This window comes from Sander vitreus, chromosome 19 (assembly GCF_031162955.1).
Source record: "Sander vitreus isolate 19-12246 chromosome 19, sanVit1, whole genome shotgun sequence".
In the NCBI taxonomy this organism is placed as follows: domain Eukaryota; kingdom Metazoa; phylum Chordata; class Actinopteri; order Perciformes; family Percidae; genus Sander; species Sander vitreus.
Genome location: NC_135873.1, coordinates 3,831,768 through 3,846,529, shown reverse-complemented (window position 1 = coordinate 3,846,529; position 14,762 = coordinate 3,831,768). Strand labels below are relative to the sequence as shown.

The 14,762-nt window shown below is 40.0% G+C and overlaps 1 protein-coding gene across 1 annotated transcript; it reads right to left on the bottom strand.

The window, feature by feature from the left end:
• Positions 1-1,958: 1,958 nt before the first annotated feature.
• Positions 1,959-13,743, bottom strand: lpcat4 (lysophosphatidylcholine acyltransferase 4). Its single transcript, XM_078276122.1, has 13 exons — positions 13,286-13,743; positions 11,997-12,360; positions 10,241-10,353; positions 9,557-9,617; positions 9,333-9,391; positions 8,054-8,088; positions 7,791-7,845; positions 7,386-7,468; positions 6,352-6,477; positions 6,058-6,214; positions 3,133-3,225; positions 2,850-2,985; positions 1,959-2,261 (listed from the first exon to the last, which is right to left on the bottom strand). The coding sequence occupies exons 1-13, from the start codon at positions 13,373-13,375 to the stop codon at positions 2,092-2,094; spliced, it is 1,542 nt and encodes a 513-aa protein (XP_078132248.1). The 5' UTR covers positions 13,376-13,743; the 3' UTR covers positions 1,959-2,091.
• Between the last annotated feature and the right edge of the window lie 1,019 nt (positions 13,744-14,762).

Genomic DNA, 14,762 nt, shown 5'->3' with positions numbered 1-14,762 from the left:
GTGCCAGCTAATTCGCCTTTCTTGGCAGATTCCTACGCAAACTCTTGTTATCCCCCAGTTGACATATCAGACTCTGCGCCTGAAAAACAGACAGTAGAGCCACCCAAAGAATCGCAACTTTCTGAAGACCTAGCATCCTCTGAACTCAGGGAGACAGCAGCGACACAAAAGCAAACAGCTTCAAGAGGAGAAGGGATGACTACGACATTTGAAAAGAAGGAAGAGAATAAGATCAAACCCAAGGAAACAACAAACATTAGACGAAGTCAGAGGCTGTCGGGTAAAATCGAAAAAGCAAGACTGAGTGGTGAATTCGTAATAGAGAAAGCAGAGGAGAAGAAACCATGTGAAAAGAGTGTTAAGAAAACAGCTAAATTCACCCCAGAGAGGAACGGGCTGGTTTCTGAAAAACAGAAGAGACTGTCCTCGGGAGGAAGGCAATTATTTAAAAAAGAGGAGAGTCATTTTGAAGAGTGGAGCCAAGCAACAAAAACAGCAGATACAGCCGAGCAAAAAGAAGAGATTGGAGAGAAGGAACGTCAAAGACTCACAGGGGAGATGCAGAAACTCGAGGTGGAGGGAGGAGAACAGCGCAAGGCCAATAACCCCAACGTGAGTACAGAAACTGGAGCAGAATACCCCCCTTTAACCAAAATGCCACAAGAAGAGAAAGAGTTGGGTGAGAAAAGGAAAGAGGAGGGGATACAAATGTCCAGTTTTGTAAAGAGAAGAACCTGCAGCGTGGCAACTGAGGAAAAAGTGCAGCTGAGAGGGGAAATCAAACACTCAGCAATGGAGAGAAGCGAGATGAAGTCCTCCCCTAAGAGAGAAATGCAGGAGGACGACAAACTGGAAGTGAACGTGAAGGAGGATGCAACTGTACAAGAGATTCTGCCAGTTCCAAGTCCAACGAAAAGAAGCAGAAACAGGAGAGATAAAGGGGAGAGTAGGGAGCAGGCTAAGAATGCTAATAACACAAATTCAACAGGTTGCAAGACCAACGAGGAGGACAAGCTTTCTATACCCGAATCTTCTCTGCCGAGCCCAAAAGTTCAGACAGATACTCATTCAACAAAAGACTCAATTTACAGCTTAAGGTCACAAACTGTGTCAAAAAGGCCAGTACATAATAGGCAAGGAATTCAAGAGAACAAGGCAGCCAAGGCTACACATCAACCGTCTAACCCCAAACCAACAGCAAGTGTGAAAGACGAAAGTGTAAATGTAGAAGAGGCAGAACGCCCACTAGTCGAGTCGAGTCCGACGAAAAGATACCGGCATGAATGTGGTGCTGCTGAAAGAGAGAGGGAGACGAAGGTAAATGAGACGGACAAGGCAGAGATTGAAACAGAAATGATCCGTTTAAGTCCGATGAAAAGAGGAAGGTGGCAGAGAAGAGTGGAGGCAAACACAGACAGAGACCAAAAGCAGAAGTTGACAGCGAAGAAAAAAGGTAAAGAAGGAACGGAAACATCTGGCTTACCCTCAACAATAAGTAGTATGAAGGCTAAGGATGGACAGATTTCAAATGCATCAGCTGGACAGGACACTTTTAAAAGCAATAGAAACCAAAACAAGACGCAAGCCTTCCAAAATCTCCACAAAGTATAAAGACTGCCTTGTGCAAAACAAACACGCAAACGACAGCTGGATAAGGACACAGCAAAACTTCCTTCAAAGAATTTACAGTTTAATTTATTGTTAAATATAAACAATATTCACACAAAAAAAATGTAAGAATTCATTTACATAAAATAAACTTTATGATTGACAGTTTCTTTTTGCACATACCATTGTCCCGTTTAAAAAACAAAACAAAAAAACATTCAATATACATCATATAAATAAGACATTTTATGGCTTCAAATGACAAAAGTAAAAGTAATTAGCCTTCTAACAGCATCTGGAAAAGATTTATTTTGGGTTATTAAAAATCTACACTGGTAAACATGAACACACATCCAAACACACTGGCATCAAACTTAGAAAAATACAATACTTTGTCGATGATTATTCTGGTTTATATGTCCTGTTGCTGCATTCAAGGATGCCAACAAACTTAACATCCCGTAAAAAAAAAAAAAAAAGTCCTCATTCAAACTTTTTGTTTTTGTAGAGTGATCCGTTGCCGTTGTGCATGTTTCCGTTGTTGTTTACAGCCTTCCTATTGGCCAGCTGGGAGCCCGCCTCCATGGGCTGCATGTACTCGTTCACCACTCTCTGATAGGTCGGGTGGGTCGTCAGCACTCGCATCAGGTTTTCTATGGAATAACAAGTATTGAGGATTTTAACGATTTTTTTTATTTACACAAAATTATCACCTGATGAAACACAAATGTGTCAGTTGCCCTTTTGTTTCATCAAGTAACTGAAACAATCTGACAGAAGAAGAGTAATTCAGAGAAACAGAGCAGACTACAAAAAGGATATTTAGCAGTTTTTTTTATTTTGACATATATACATTTCCTATTTGTGTTAGCGGTTAGTGTATCTGTAAAACTGGTGTAACTGTTATTTCAAATGTGACACTGCCTATTTTAGGTCGTTTTGAAAATCTTTTGACAGTTTCTGAATGGCCTATAAAAATATTCATTGTTGTGACTATTATAAGTAAACCGAAATAAACCTAGGTCTTAAAAAGGCACGGCAATTATGTTTATAGAGCACGTTTCATTAAAAGATGAACTAAATGTAATGAGATGACGATTCAGTAACCTAAAATCAAACAAAAGTCTAATGGAGGCTGGTGCATCACGGGTCCAGTACCACACAGCGCTCACTGGTGGAGGCATTTGAGCTGCCTGTTATTCTATTATTATCTACCAAACTCAATACTTAGAGATCCTCACCTTCAGTAAGCCGGCCTTGAATGGAGGCCTGTGTGTAAAGCTCAGCAGTGTGCCGCTGAGGAAAACCCAGCAGCGCCCCCATGAGGTCTGCCAGCTCCTCTGCACTCAGACTGCCTCTGCCCTCTCTGTCAAACAGCTGGGAAACAAAAACAAGTAGGAGAGGAGGTCTTTGACACATCCCGTCATCTGCATTTTGAAAGATTTTAACTGTGAGGGTATTCTTAATCTCAAGTCAAAAACAAATGCTGTAAAAAAAAAAAAAGACAACAACAATAGGACTTACAGTAAAACCAGTGTGAAGTAGTGACTTGAAGCTGACAGATCCTGACAGAGCGGCAACAGTCAAATAGATCTGCCTCAGGTCCACAATCTCATGCTGAAAACCAAAACACACATAGGTTTTTGGACACAGGTTTACTTATTTTATAGAAAGTTTTTTTTTTTAAATTACTTTATTTTTGGGTGTTTTTCTTGAGAACAGCGCAAGCAGAAACTGAAACTGGTATTAAACTGATTTGCTAGTTAATAAAATGCATGCAGCAGGTCATGTTCGACCAAGCAATCCTATGGCTTGTTTTAGTAGATGTCTCTCACAACATGGGAGCTATTGTTTGTGTTTTTAAATATGACATACGTATACAGTATATCTTTTGAAGGTCTGTACTACTCTATATTATTATAGAAGGCATTACACTTTTTAGGCCTTTTAAACTTCAAAACAAATCGTAGAATATCTGAGGATTCACTGTGATGCTTCGTTCACTCTGAAAAAAAGAATAAATCACAAAACAGGTGATTTGTAGAGATTTATCGGAGTTTCTTTAAACGCAGCCTACTCTACAGTCTTCTGCAGTTCCTGAACTGGATTAGTGAGCGGTAAAGACGGTTTGGAGTCATGTTTTATGTGTTAAAGCCTCTGGTTCATAGATTACCTGGTAACATCCAACATGCGCTCTCATAAAACTCCAGAGGACATTTAGTACTTTGCTGCACCAGGGGCACGTTCAATCTCGAAACCGTGTTGAAGGACATGCTTCCATGTGAAATGGTGTGCAACAGCTTTGAGTTAACCATGTTGTTTTTTTAAGCTTAATTTATGTTAACTGAATAGCTTCGGAGTCATTGGAATGGTTATATGACTTTTTTTCGGGTTGAATGGTGGTCGTCTCGCTTCCCCCTAGCGCCTGTGAGCAGAAAAAAACCACCCTTGCACACATACGCCCGTTCAGGAACCGGCTATCTATAAGAACAAGGTAGCGATGGAGCTTTTCACACTATCGTCATGGCTGAGCCGGCAAAAAAGGTGCAGAAAGCTAGGAAAGCATTGTCGGAGGAACAGAGAAAGAGGAAACAGCAGACTGACCGAGCATCGGAACTGCGTTTTCAGAATGGGGAGAACTGAGACAAACAGAAGCCGATGCTGACCTGGCGTTCTTGTGGTTGCACTTGTAAGTATCTTTGGTATAAACTCAGTTTAATCGTTGTATTTTTTGTTATTGTGACCTCAGGATGTTTGCCATTGTCTGTAAAGGTTTTTATTATGATCGCTGTCTGTTACGGGCTTACTAGCTAGCTTACTAGCTGTCTACCTCAGCGGACATGGCTCCGTGCGTTCGACGGCTTATATGAAAACAAATGCACATGACCAGAGGGAGAAGATGGGAGGGGGGAGAGTCGCCAACGAGTTTTTACAACAGTGTTGCCAAATATCTATTCCGAAGCTGTAGGGGGAGCTCTATAGAGAAACCTGCGAGCAAAAAGCGAGAAAACAGCAAAGAAATTTCCAAAACTGCATAGCGCCCCTTTAAGTGTTTTCTCGTTTGGTGGGTGTGTCTTTCGTCTATTGGCTGTGTCACAGGTGTTACCAATCAGCAGAGTCGTGAATGTAAACTCGTGGTAATAAAAAGGCAGAGCGCCTAAGCACCCAACAGGGTGTTCAATGCACCCGTTTCAGTTTAAAAAAAAATGTGTTGCTATTAGGGCTGTCAGCATTAACGCATTAATCGCAATGCGATTAAGGGCCGACGCAATGCAATACTTTTTTTTTTAAAATCGCATTAATCACATGCCGGCATTTATTAAATTTATTTTACACTTCACTCGGCTTTGCGTCGTGCCTAACAGGCTACTATTTTGACCCTTTGCAGAACTGTTACTTATCATCAAGCTGCCACTTCCTCGTAACACATCCTGCTGCTGCAGGCTGCAGGCATGATGGAGAAACACAGCAGCAATGAAATCCTGAACGGAGCTTTTTATTTTCCAAAACTCCCGGACGGCTCGTAGACAAGTCGTAAGCCATATGCACGTTGTGTAAAGCCTAATTAAAATATCACCGAAGCACGTCAAGCTTGAGCTACCACCTACGGAGCTAAGCATATAGTTCAGTTAATGTGATGCTACCCACTAGCATGCTATCCACTCAGGCAAAGCAGTATTTTGGAAAGTGCTACTTTCCGACCTGTGGATGAAACCAAATCCCAAAAGATTACTACAGCTCTTGCGAAACGGGTGGCAACTAACTGCAGACCTGTCAGCATCGTAGAGGACTCGGGTCTTAAAGACGTACTATGGTTGATCTGTCTCGTTGCCGTCGAGGGGGACAGTAGTTTTCACGCATACACAGCCTGTACAACACGGAGAAAGCAGCCCAACTGGAACTGCTGCAGAGTGCTGCAAACGCTGTCATTAACCGGTGATCACTGGACGTCAGTGAGTAATCAACATTATTTAGGAGTTACTAAACACTATATTGACTCTGGTAAGGATAGGGATTTTTAGTTTTTTAGTTAGGTACTTGGAGAAATTGTTCAATAATGACATATTCACACATTTTTCTTTTGTTTACAGTAAATAAATAATTACAAATCGAGCAAAGAAAGTTCATAAAGTAACTTTCTTTGCATTCATTTGATTCCCAATCAAGATACACTGGTAAAAATGGCTTTCGATTGTTAATATGTACTTAAAAACTGTTCTGAAATGCTAAATAATAGAATTTTAAATCATGTGATAAAATATGCGATTAACTATAGAAATTCAGCGATTAATCGCGATTAAAAACATTTATCGTTTGACAGCCCTAGTTGCTATGTTTTGTCGGGGCTGAACATGGCACTGTTAGTTATCTACAAAAACACAGATGTAAACACCAGCGAAAAATGCACAAGAAGTTAACACAAAAAAAACAAAAAAAAACTGCTTCTACCTTGGAGTAGAGGTCACAGATGGTGACGGCTGTCGGCCTGTCTGTCAGCCCGAGGATAGAGGCGAGCTCCTCTGCACTGGCCTTTGAGCCCTGAGCTCCTGACTGACACCTGTCCAGCATTCTGTCCAGTGCCGCTTCCACTTCATGTGCTCCCAGACTGAGAGAGAGAGAGAGAGAGAGAGAGAGAGAGAGAGAGAGAGACCAAGATGGAAAGAGAAGAGGATAAAACAAAGTCATATACCGTTTTCACAAGACTGAGACCAGCAGCTGACATGAACACACATTTTCTCATACCCGTTTCTGTGCAACAGCGAGAGCGTTTCCCGGGCAGGCGACTCCAGTGGGAAAGAGAGACCACCAAGCTGGTTGACAGGAACTCGGCCCGCCATCACATAATCTGTAGCTGGCACTCCGAGGGCCCTGAAGCACAGCGAAAAAAGAGACATTAGACGGCACGCACAACATATAGTCTACTCAGTAGACTACTCTGTGACCAAATTTGAGAGCTTTTAATCCCGTAGTTTGGGTTTGTTTTGGGAGGAAATTAATACAAAGTGAAAAGGTTTAATTTGTATAGGACAAATGTAGTTACCTGACAGTCTCGCTTTACCAGACCCTCCTCCAAAGCGCACTGAAGGAGGGTCTGGCTACTCCACATAGTATTCGGGGATGGGAGGAAAACGTGCTCTGGTTTAATGGCATTTCTGCTGCAAAATAGTCGTGCGAGAGAAAACTCAGATTGGACAGATAGTCTAGATAGCTGTCTGGATTTACCCTGCAGAGATCTGAGGAGCTCTTAACCATTATAGTCCTCATAAATCCACCGAAGTTAAGATTTGAACACAAAGAAAGCAGAAGGAAACGGGAAATACACGCATCCGGCGGAATTTCCTGCGGCACTGGAGCAATCCCGGAAGTGGAACACGAAGGATATAGACTACCCCGACAGACAACTGCTAACTAAAAAATTAAGTGCTGGCCGAAGTGATAGCTCACGTCCAAATATTTCTTCATGTGAGTCAACAAATCCTCTTATATAGCTTCTACAAGTTTCCGCCCTTGTGCTGCTGCAACATCTAAATGTCCCCTCTGAGGACTCAATGAAGGCTCATCTCATCTTAAATTATTACTGTTTGTACCTGACATAGTAACATACAATATCTGGCTAATAGTAAAAAAAAATATATATATATATATATATATATATATATATATATATATATATATATATATATATATATATATATATATATTTTTTTTTTTATTTTATATTTTTTTTATTTATTTATTTATTACTTCTAGTAAAACCAGTATATTATGCTACTTACTTGGCCATGAGTTTCTGAACATTGTCTGCGTACAGGTTGGGGTTATTCTTCTCCTCCAGGGAAGGCTTGTAAACTGGCAGGAACTGCAGCACAATAAAGTTAGTCACAGCAGCAGGTAAAGGAGCAAAACACACAGTGGATTGTAATAGTCACACAGTCAAACATTTAAAAAGTAACTTTTCACCAAGCTGAAAAGTACTGATCTCTACTGTTTGTCTGTCACATCTCTGATCACACCCACCACCGGTGATGAAAATGATCAGTAGTGTGCTGCTTTGTTGCACCTGTTACTACGTCTCACAGGTGTACTGAACTTTATTTTAATTATTATTATTATTATTATTATTATTATTATATTTGTGATGAGTTGATGTGTGAGGTGAATCATCTGGTAAACTGTCTTACCTCAACGGTACTGTTGGTGTAGAACTGAGAAGTTGTGTGCCACAGTGCCTCAAGCCTAACGGACAAAGAGCCAATGTTATATTCCAGGTAGAAAACAACAAATACCGTCAGTGGGTGGAACTGCCATCTCTGATGTTCATTTGTTTTTAACCATTTAAACAATTTTTCTGCAGGTTGCCATGGTGACTACGGCTGCCAACTACAGCGCTATGCGAAAAACCCATTAACCTGACAGATAGATTGGAGATCACAGATGAACTCACCAGGTTGTTCCTTTGTATGACCAGCGGACAGTATTCTGAGGAAGAGTCATAAAAAGACTAATCAGTGGACACAATCCAAAAAAAAAAAAGATATCTCTAGTAACTGAGTAGACTGGGAGGGGACTTTTTTTTTTTTTCTTTTTTTTTTTTTTTAATAAATAGCATGTATAATTCTTATCACTTTCCCCCTATCACACACCCTGACAGGCACCAGCTTGCATACATACTGGCCTGGACAAATATAACAGCATGTTTAAAAACATAACTACAGCCTGATCAATTGTACCATAGTGTGGTGCACACGCCGATCTGTGAGTGGGGGAAGTGACGAGAAAGACATGACTAAGTGAATGAAAATGAGTACGAGATTGTGTGTCAAAACAAACTGCAGTAACAAAGCATGCCTGCCCTGTATGTGCTTTGTTATGATACAATACAGGTTGCTCAACTTAAAAAAAAAGGGGACAGTTTGTTTGTTGTTCTAATGACCTATTTTCAGGTCTGTTATTGTTTTGGTTTTAAATTATGTTTAAGATCTTAAAATTCATATTTGTATGGACTTTAATCCTTTTGCATGCAGTAAACAATGTGCTGACAAAGTTCACTTTTAATGTCTTTAAAATTCATATTTGACATTTAACTTCTTTCAATAACTTCTCAACCCACTCTCAATCCACTTTTTTAAATCAAGGGTGGACATGTGTGACTAACCTACTACAGAACCAGGAAAGATTTGAATGCAATTTTCCAACGAGTGATAACTTAAGGATGATATTTAATACCCATTAAGTAGACTATTAAGCAGTTGTACACCTCCAGACTCCTATAATATCACAAATGCTGCATTTTTTGACCTGGTTCTTCATTACATATGAAACGAAATATTTGTATGTTCTAGAAATTGGAATTTTGGAAATTGAACAGCATTATAAGGGGCAGGGGGGCATAGGTAATAACTTTTGTTTTTGTAAATCAGTGAATAAAGAGTTTCTCTATAGTAAAAACAAATGTCTTTTGTTTTGTTTAAAACCGCAAGTCAACTTTAACGAGACCTTGCTAGAGTTCCGTTAAGTTTTTTGAGACCTTGAAATCATGGCCCCAGTTTTAAATTTAAATGTAGACCTTCCTCAGTCACATTTAATAAAAACACCTTTGAGGTAAAGTTATGAGGTGACCTAACCTTTCAACTCTTTTGACAGGACGGACGGAAGCTTCAAGTATCAAATCTGTCATGTTTATTAGTTTCCAGGTGTTTTTACAAGCTAGCTGATCAACTCACCAGCTTGTTGGGGTAACACAACAGAACAGGTTGGACCGGGACTCCGGCGAGGAAGGCGCCTGACAGAGAAGACGGAGTAATTATTCCTCCAGTAGCAAAACAATCAGCTGCTGCGCCCTTTATCCTCTCATTCTTACATCATTTGTACAGACAGTGAACAGACTGTAGCATGTGCCAAGTCAGACATCAAGAAAAACCAGATGGGACTCACTGTCCGTACTCACCAGGTTTAAATTTGATAAGAGCGCTGCCGTTAGTTGTGGTTCCCTCAGCAAACATCAGCATCTAACCATTAGGAGACGTGATTTAGGAGTTAAGAGACATGCAGCCGCAGTTTGGTGCAATTCCAGCAGGTGAATTTACAGGATTTTGCTGACATTTATGGCCCGTCGGAGCCAGGCAATCAAAGAAACAAGAAGACAATGTATCTTTGGGCCAATCTGCCTTCTGTGATTATATACTGGTTTCAAAATTAACACATTCTGTTCCTCAGGTTACATTCTGAAATTTCCAAACTTTGCATCTTTAAAAGGATACAATAAGAAAGGTATTCCCTGAGACGCAGAAAAGTGAGTCGTTTCCCTTTTTACCAATGTAGTAGATACAGTTTCCATCCCGAAGACTTTATCTAATCTTGATCAACTGTTTCTTTGTGATGAATCAGATTTTATCTTGATCAGCTGTTTACATGTGCTGATGTACACCTAAGAAGCCACTACAAGCAGAGAAGATACCGATAAGGTTTGCACTGTTGTTGTCGTCATTTCTCCCTTATACCCTAACAGTTGCAAAATGTGATTGGATAGTTTGGTAGTAATTGACAGTTCTGTAAACGAAGATTTAATTCAAAATGGAAGCAAATCATTTCTGTCTTTTTAGTTATATAAATAAAAGGTGCAGCATCTCACCTGAGGCCAGTAGCCATCAGAGGTCAGCCTCTCTGTGACCTGTGTGACTGCCTTTTTCCTTGATTCTGGATCCTTTCTGCTCACCAGTACAGCCTGGTTGAACTCCAACAGAGCTAAGACACACACACACACACACACGCACACACACACACACACACACACACACACACACACACACACACACACAGAGATCAGAACCAGAACCAGAACCAAAAGGGAGGAGTCCAGAGCGAGTCGGCCAAGAAAGTAAGACAGCAAGTGCTGAAGCAGGCAGAGCAGATTAGAAGCCAAAAGAGTGAGTCGCTTGTCTTGTTTATCGACCCCTCTATTCTAAATATTACTCTTGGTTGTTTGCCTAATACTCTCCTTCAGAGATTCACTGTTTGTAGCAGATAAATAATTCAGTTACAACAAGAAAAAGGAGGAAATGAGCAATTCAGGAGTTTCAATGTATGGCTGCAACTAAGGATTTCATTATCTATTAATCTGCAGATTATTTTCTAGATTAATCAATTAATCATGTGGTCTATAAAATGTCATAACATTGTATCAAGGTCCAAGGTGTTGTCTTTAAAATGTCTTGCTTTGTTTAAAGCTTTAGTGTGTAACTTTTTGATATTAATGAACGTCTGTTACATTCAAGCCATTGCCAAATGAGTTGCTACTAAGCTAATTAAGACTATCAGCTCCACACAACTCTCTCTGTATTTCTCAGTATGGCTGTGTTCAGAAGATTGTGTCATCCGGCGACTTTCGCGCGCAGAAACTCGAGTGAAGATAATGACCTCTTCTGAAGAGTCCATCATGTTTTTTAATCCTCCGTGTCCTCCTTGGCTACTAGCAACTGTGTGGAGGAGGGGTGGGGGCACGTGCGCGATCACAGAAGGCTTGTATCATGTGGACGCGCCGACAGTGTTGTTGTCATTACTTAGAATTCCTCATGGGGGCGACAGAAACTAAGCACTATAGCTTTAAAACCCAAAGATATTCAGTTTAATATGATATAAAACTAGGGCTGGGAACCAAATTCTATCCTTTTTAGGCACTGACCGAATTGTCTCTATAGCTCATCAGCTTCAGTGAGCCAATAAGCATGCAGCATGCTTCTATAAAGATCTAATAATGCTGGTGATTGGTTGTCTATAGTTAGACGGAGCTGAAAAATAAATAAAAAGATTTGCGCCATGATGGTTAATGTTGTAATTTCTTTTTGTTAAAATGGATTTTATAAAATTGGTATTGAAAAAAGTATTGTTCAGGAAACGGTATCAAAGTCACAGTATAGGTATAGGTACCAGTTGAAAATGACTATACGATACTCAGCCCTATATGAAAAGAGAGAAAAGCAGGAAATGTCCAGGCTGGAAACAGCATGCCATTTTTGCGATTAATCGATTATCAACACAGTTGCTGATTTTTTTTTCAGTCGATCGACTCATCGATTATCCGACTAATCGTTCTATTACAGCTACAGCTCTATTTCGATGCTTTTAAGGTGACATGAACTTCTGAAAAACACCACCAAGTGATTTGTCAAATCAACACCCAGTATTCAGAAAAAAAAGCAGCACTGCTCACATTAGAGAGGCTGTAACGAGCCAAAGTTTTGTATTTCGGGTTGATAAATGACAGTCATCTGATTCATTGGTGTTGATTCACTTTCTGTAGTGTCAGCACTGTTTAGATGATCCAACTGCAGTTTTTAAAAGCTGTATCAACCAACAAAAAAGGAGTCTCAGCCCCCACAGCCCCTCACCTCCTATGACCGGCAGGCTGGCATTCTCTGACCGCGACACCACCGTTGCCAGCTGGGTTGGACACAGAACCAGCATGTCTAAAAAGCTGCTGTGAGGCGCCACCACCAGCACCGGCGCCTCCTTCAGGTCCGCCCTGCGACCTTTGACCCTTATCCACAGGAAGCCCAGGGTCATGAAGGCAGCTCGGCTCAGCGACCAGAGGATCGGGTGAAGGAGCCACTGCCTCCAGCCCTTGATAGGCTGAGAGCGTTCCTCCTCGGACAGGCCAGCCAAACGCAGCCGGGCAAAAGGCCACATAATGATGAAAATAAGAGCCGTCAGGGTGATGCGAAGAGGGAAGAGGATGCTGCCCAGGATGATGCCCTAGGGACCAGAAGAGAAAAAAGGTACATTTAAAGCATCATTGGGGTCTGCAAGGGTTGTGTTGTAGCACAGCTTGTATAATCACAACATGGCTGATGTTAAAACACTGACACTAGACTTTCTAATCATTTTCTATGGATTCAACGCATTACCTGACTTCTGATGTAGCCTACATTAATTCAATTTGATTGTATATCAACTTTAAAAACAGAATCAATTATTAAATGTTTGTTTGAAATGACTCAAGTCTTTTGTCTGATGTAGGAGACACAGTTTACTGCATTGACCATCGATTTCAGTGGTTAGATGTAATTTTGCAAATAATGTACTGCACATGGGTTAATTTTTTGAAAGAAAAAAATATTCTTATAAACATCATGATACTAATGTCAGCCATGTTGGCATGGCTACTCATGTGTTTAGACTAGAGCATAGAGTCTATGCTCTAGAGTTATGTAACTCTGTGGTATGTTTTGGTATTTATGCTGCTATCATCTGTCATGCCTGAAACATTTATTTTATGACTTGGCTGTTTTGCTTAGGCAACCACAGTCAGAAAGGGAAATGTGAAAGACTCTTTGTTCTCTTGGAGCTCACATGGAAAAAAATGGAATACAGAAATAAGACTGTAAAAATGACCAGAGAAGGGAACTTTTAATCCAAATATAGCACTATTATCTCAATGACTAACGTTACTGACATTACATTCAAGCACATTAGAAGTTAGTGTTTAGATGTTAAGAGCTTAATTTGAGGACAAACTCAACCCTTGACGTTACCAGTCAAATGACTGAGTTTAAGGTGGCAGATTTGGACTTCTGTCGCTATTAAACTTAAACTCGCTGTGAATTAGTGCCAGTGTGTCGGACTCTGCGCTCCATTTCAGCCATGAAATCAAATATTTAGAGACTTTAATTTGAGTTACCCTGATCCTCTGTGCTCTGGTCAGCTTCACCTGGCATATAAACGGATGTGGATACTCGTGCGTTGCTGAGTGACATTCGTTCCTCTCCATGGCGACGGGGCAAACCTGACGGACACGTTGAACTAAAAAATAGGCTACTTTTCAGAATTTAAAAAAGAAAAAATAATGCACACGGCCTTATCGGTTGAAGAAAAAGTTCTTTAAGAAAACATATTGGCACTTGTGTGTTGACAGCTCCGCACTTTTTTGTTGTTGAAAATCCTCCCGTTAAAAATGCCTCGCGCAATAAGATTTAAAAACAGAACGTTAGCTAACGTTCAGTAAAAACAACGGCTGAAAAGTACTCCAGGCAACAACAAAAAAAGTCGACTATAACTAGCTAAGCTAACTTAAAACACACTTTTTCTGGTCTCTATCCTACACATGGCGAAACAAGCAATTGGCCACCCTTTCTTATATTGTATACACTCCTCCCTACCTGTCCCGCCCCTTCACAGTCTGACAGTCCAGCCTATGGGCTAACGTTATGTGCCCAGCCCATTGCGACTCAGGGGTGGGTGTGGATAAGGCAAGTCAAACCGGTCCCTGAAACTAAACTGCTGGCATTCCAAGACTTTTTTGGAAAACCATATGTTTGGAAGCCTAATCGATGAAATGTCAAATAAATAAAATAAATACATCCATGGTAAATCAAAACATAGGCCTATTTATGGAAGCCCATTTCCACCAATGTGATGACAAAAAAAAAATCCTATTGAGTTAGTATCTCGAAATAATGAGAAACCTTCTCAAAATAATAAGTAGCCTATATTTTGAAAAAGTGGCTAATTATTTTGAGATACTAAATCATTATTTTTTTAAATACTAATGCTATGGAAGCAGTTCCGCCAATGTGATAAAAAGAAAATAATGTAGTAAAGTAAATAATGACTTAGTTTCTCAACATAATTGACTTAGTATAGGCCTATTTTTAAAAAGTTTCCATTATTTTGACATACTAAGTCATTTACAAAATGAGTCGTTAGAGATACTAAGTCATCATTTTGAGATACTACTCATTATTTTGAGGAAGTTATGTCATTTTGAGAAAGTAAGTAGTTATTTTGAAAGTAATTATTTTGAGAAGGTCTCTGATTATAATGACTTAGATGATTTTCTTTTCATCACAGGGGCGGAAATTGGCTTAAATTGATACTAAGTGAAACTTTTGTCAAAATTCAGACTTTTAAATTAAAATAAAAACCAAAGAAAGCCCTTGAACATGACATTATCGGTTCACTTTCCTTAAAGTTTATACCTGTAAACTATTTTAAAGCAATAAGATACATTTCCATACACACAAATTTGTGTTTTTTGTTTTATATATATATATGAGCCTTTTCATATTTATGAAGATCAGCAGGCACACAGAAAATAGGCCTATGCTCCTGAATACAGAGACTTAGGCATTGACATGTTAAAAGTGCCTAGAAACCTC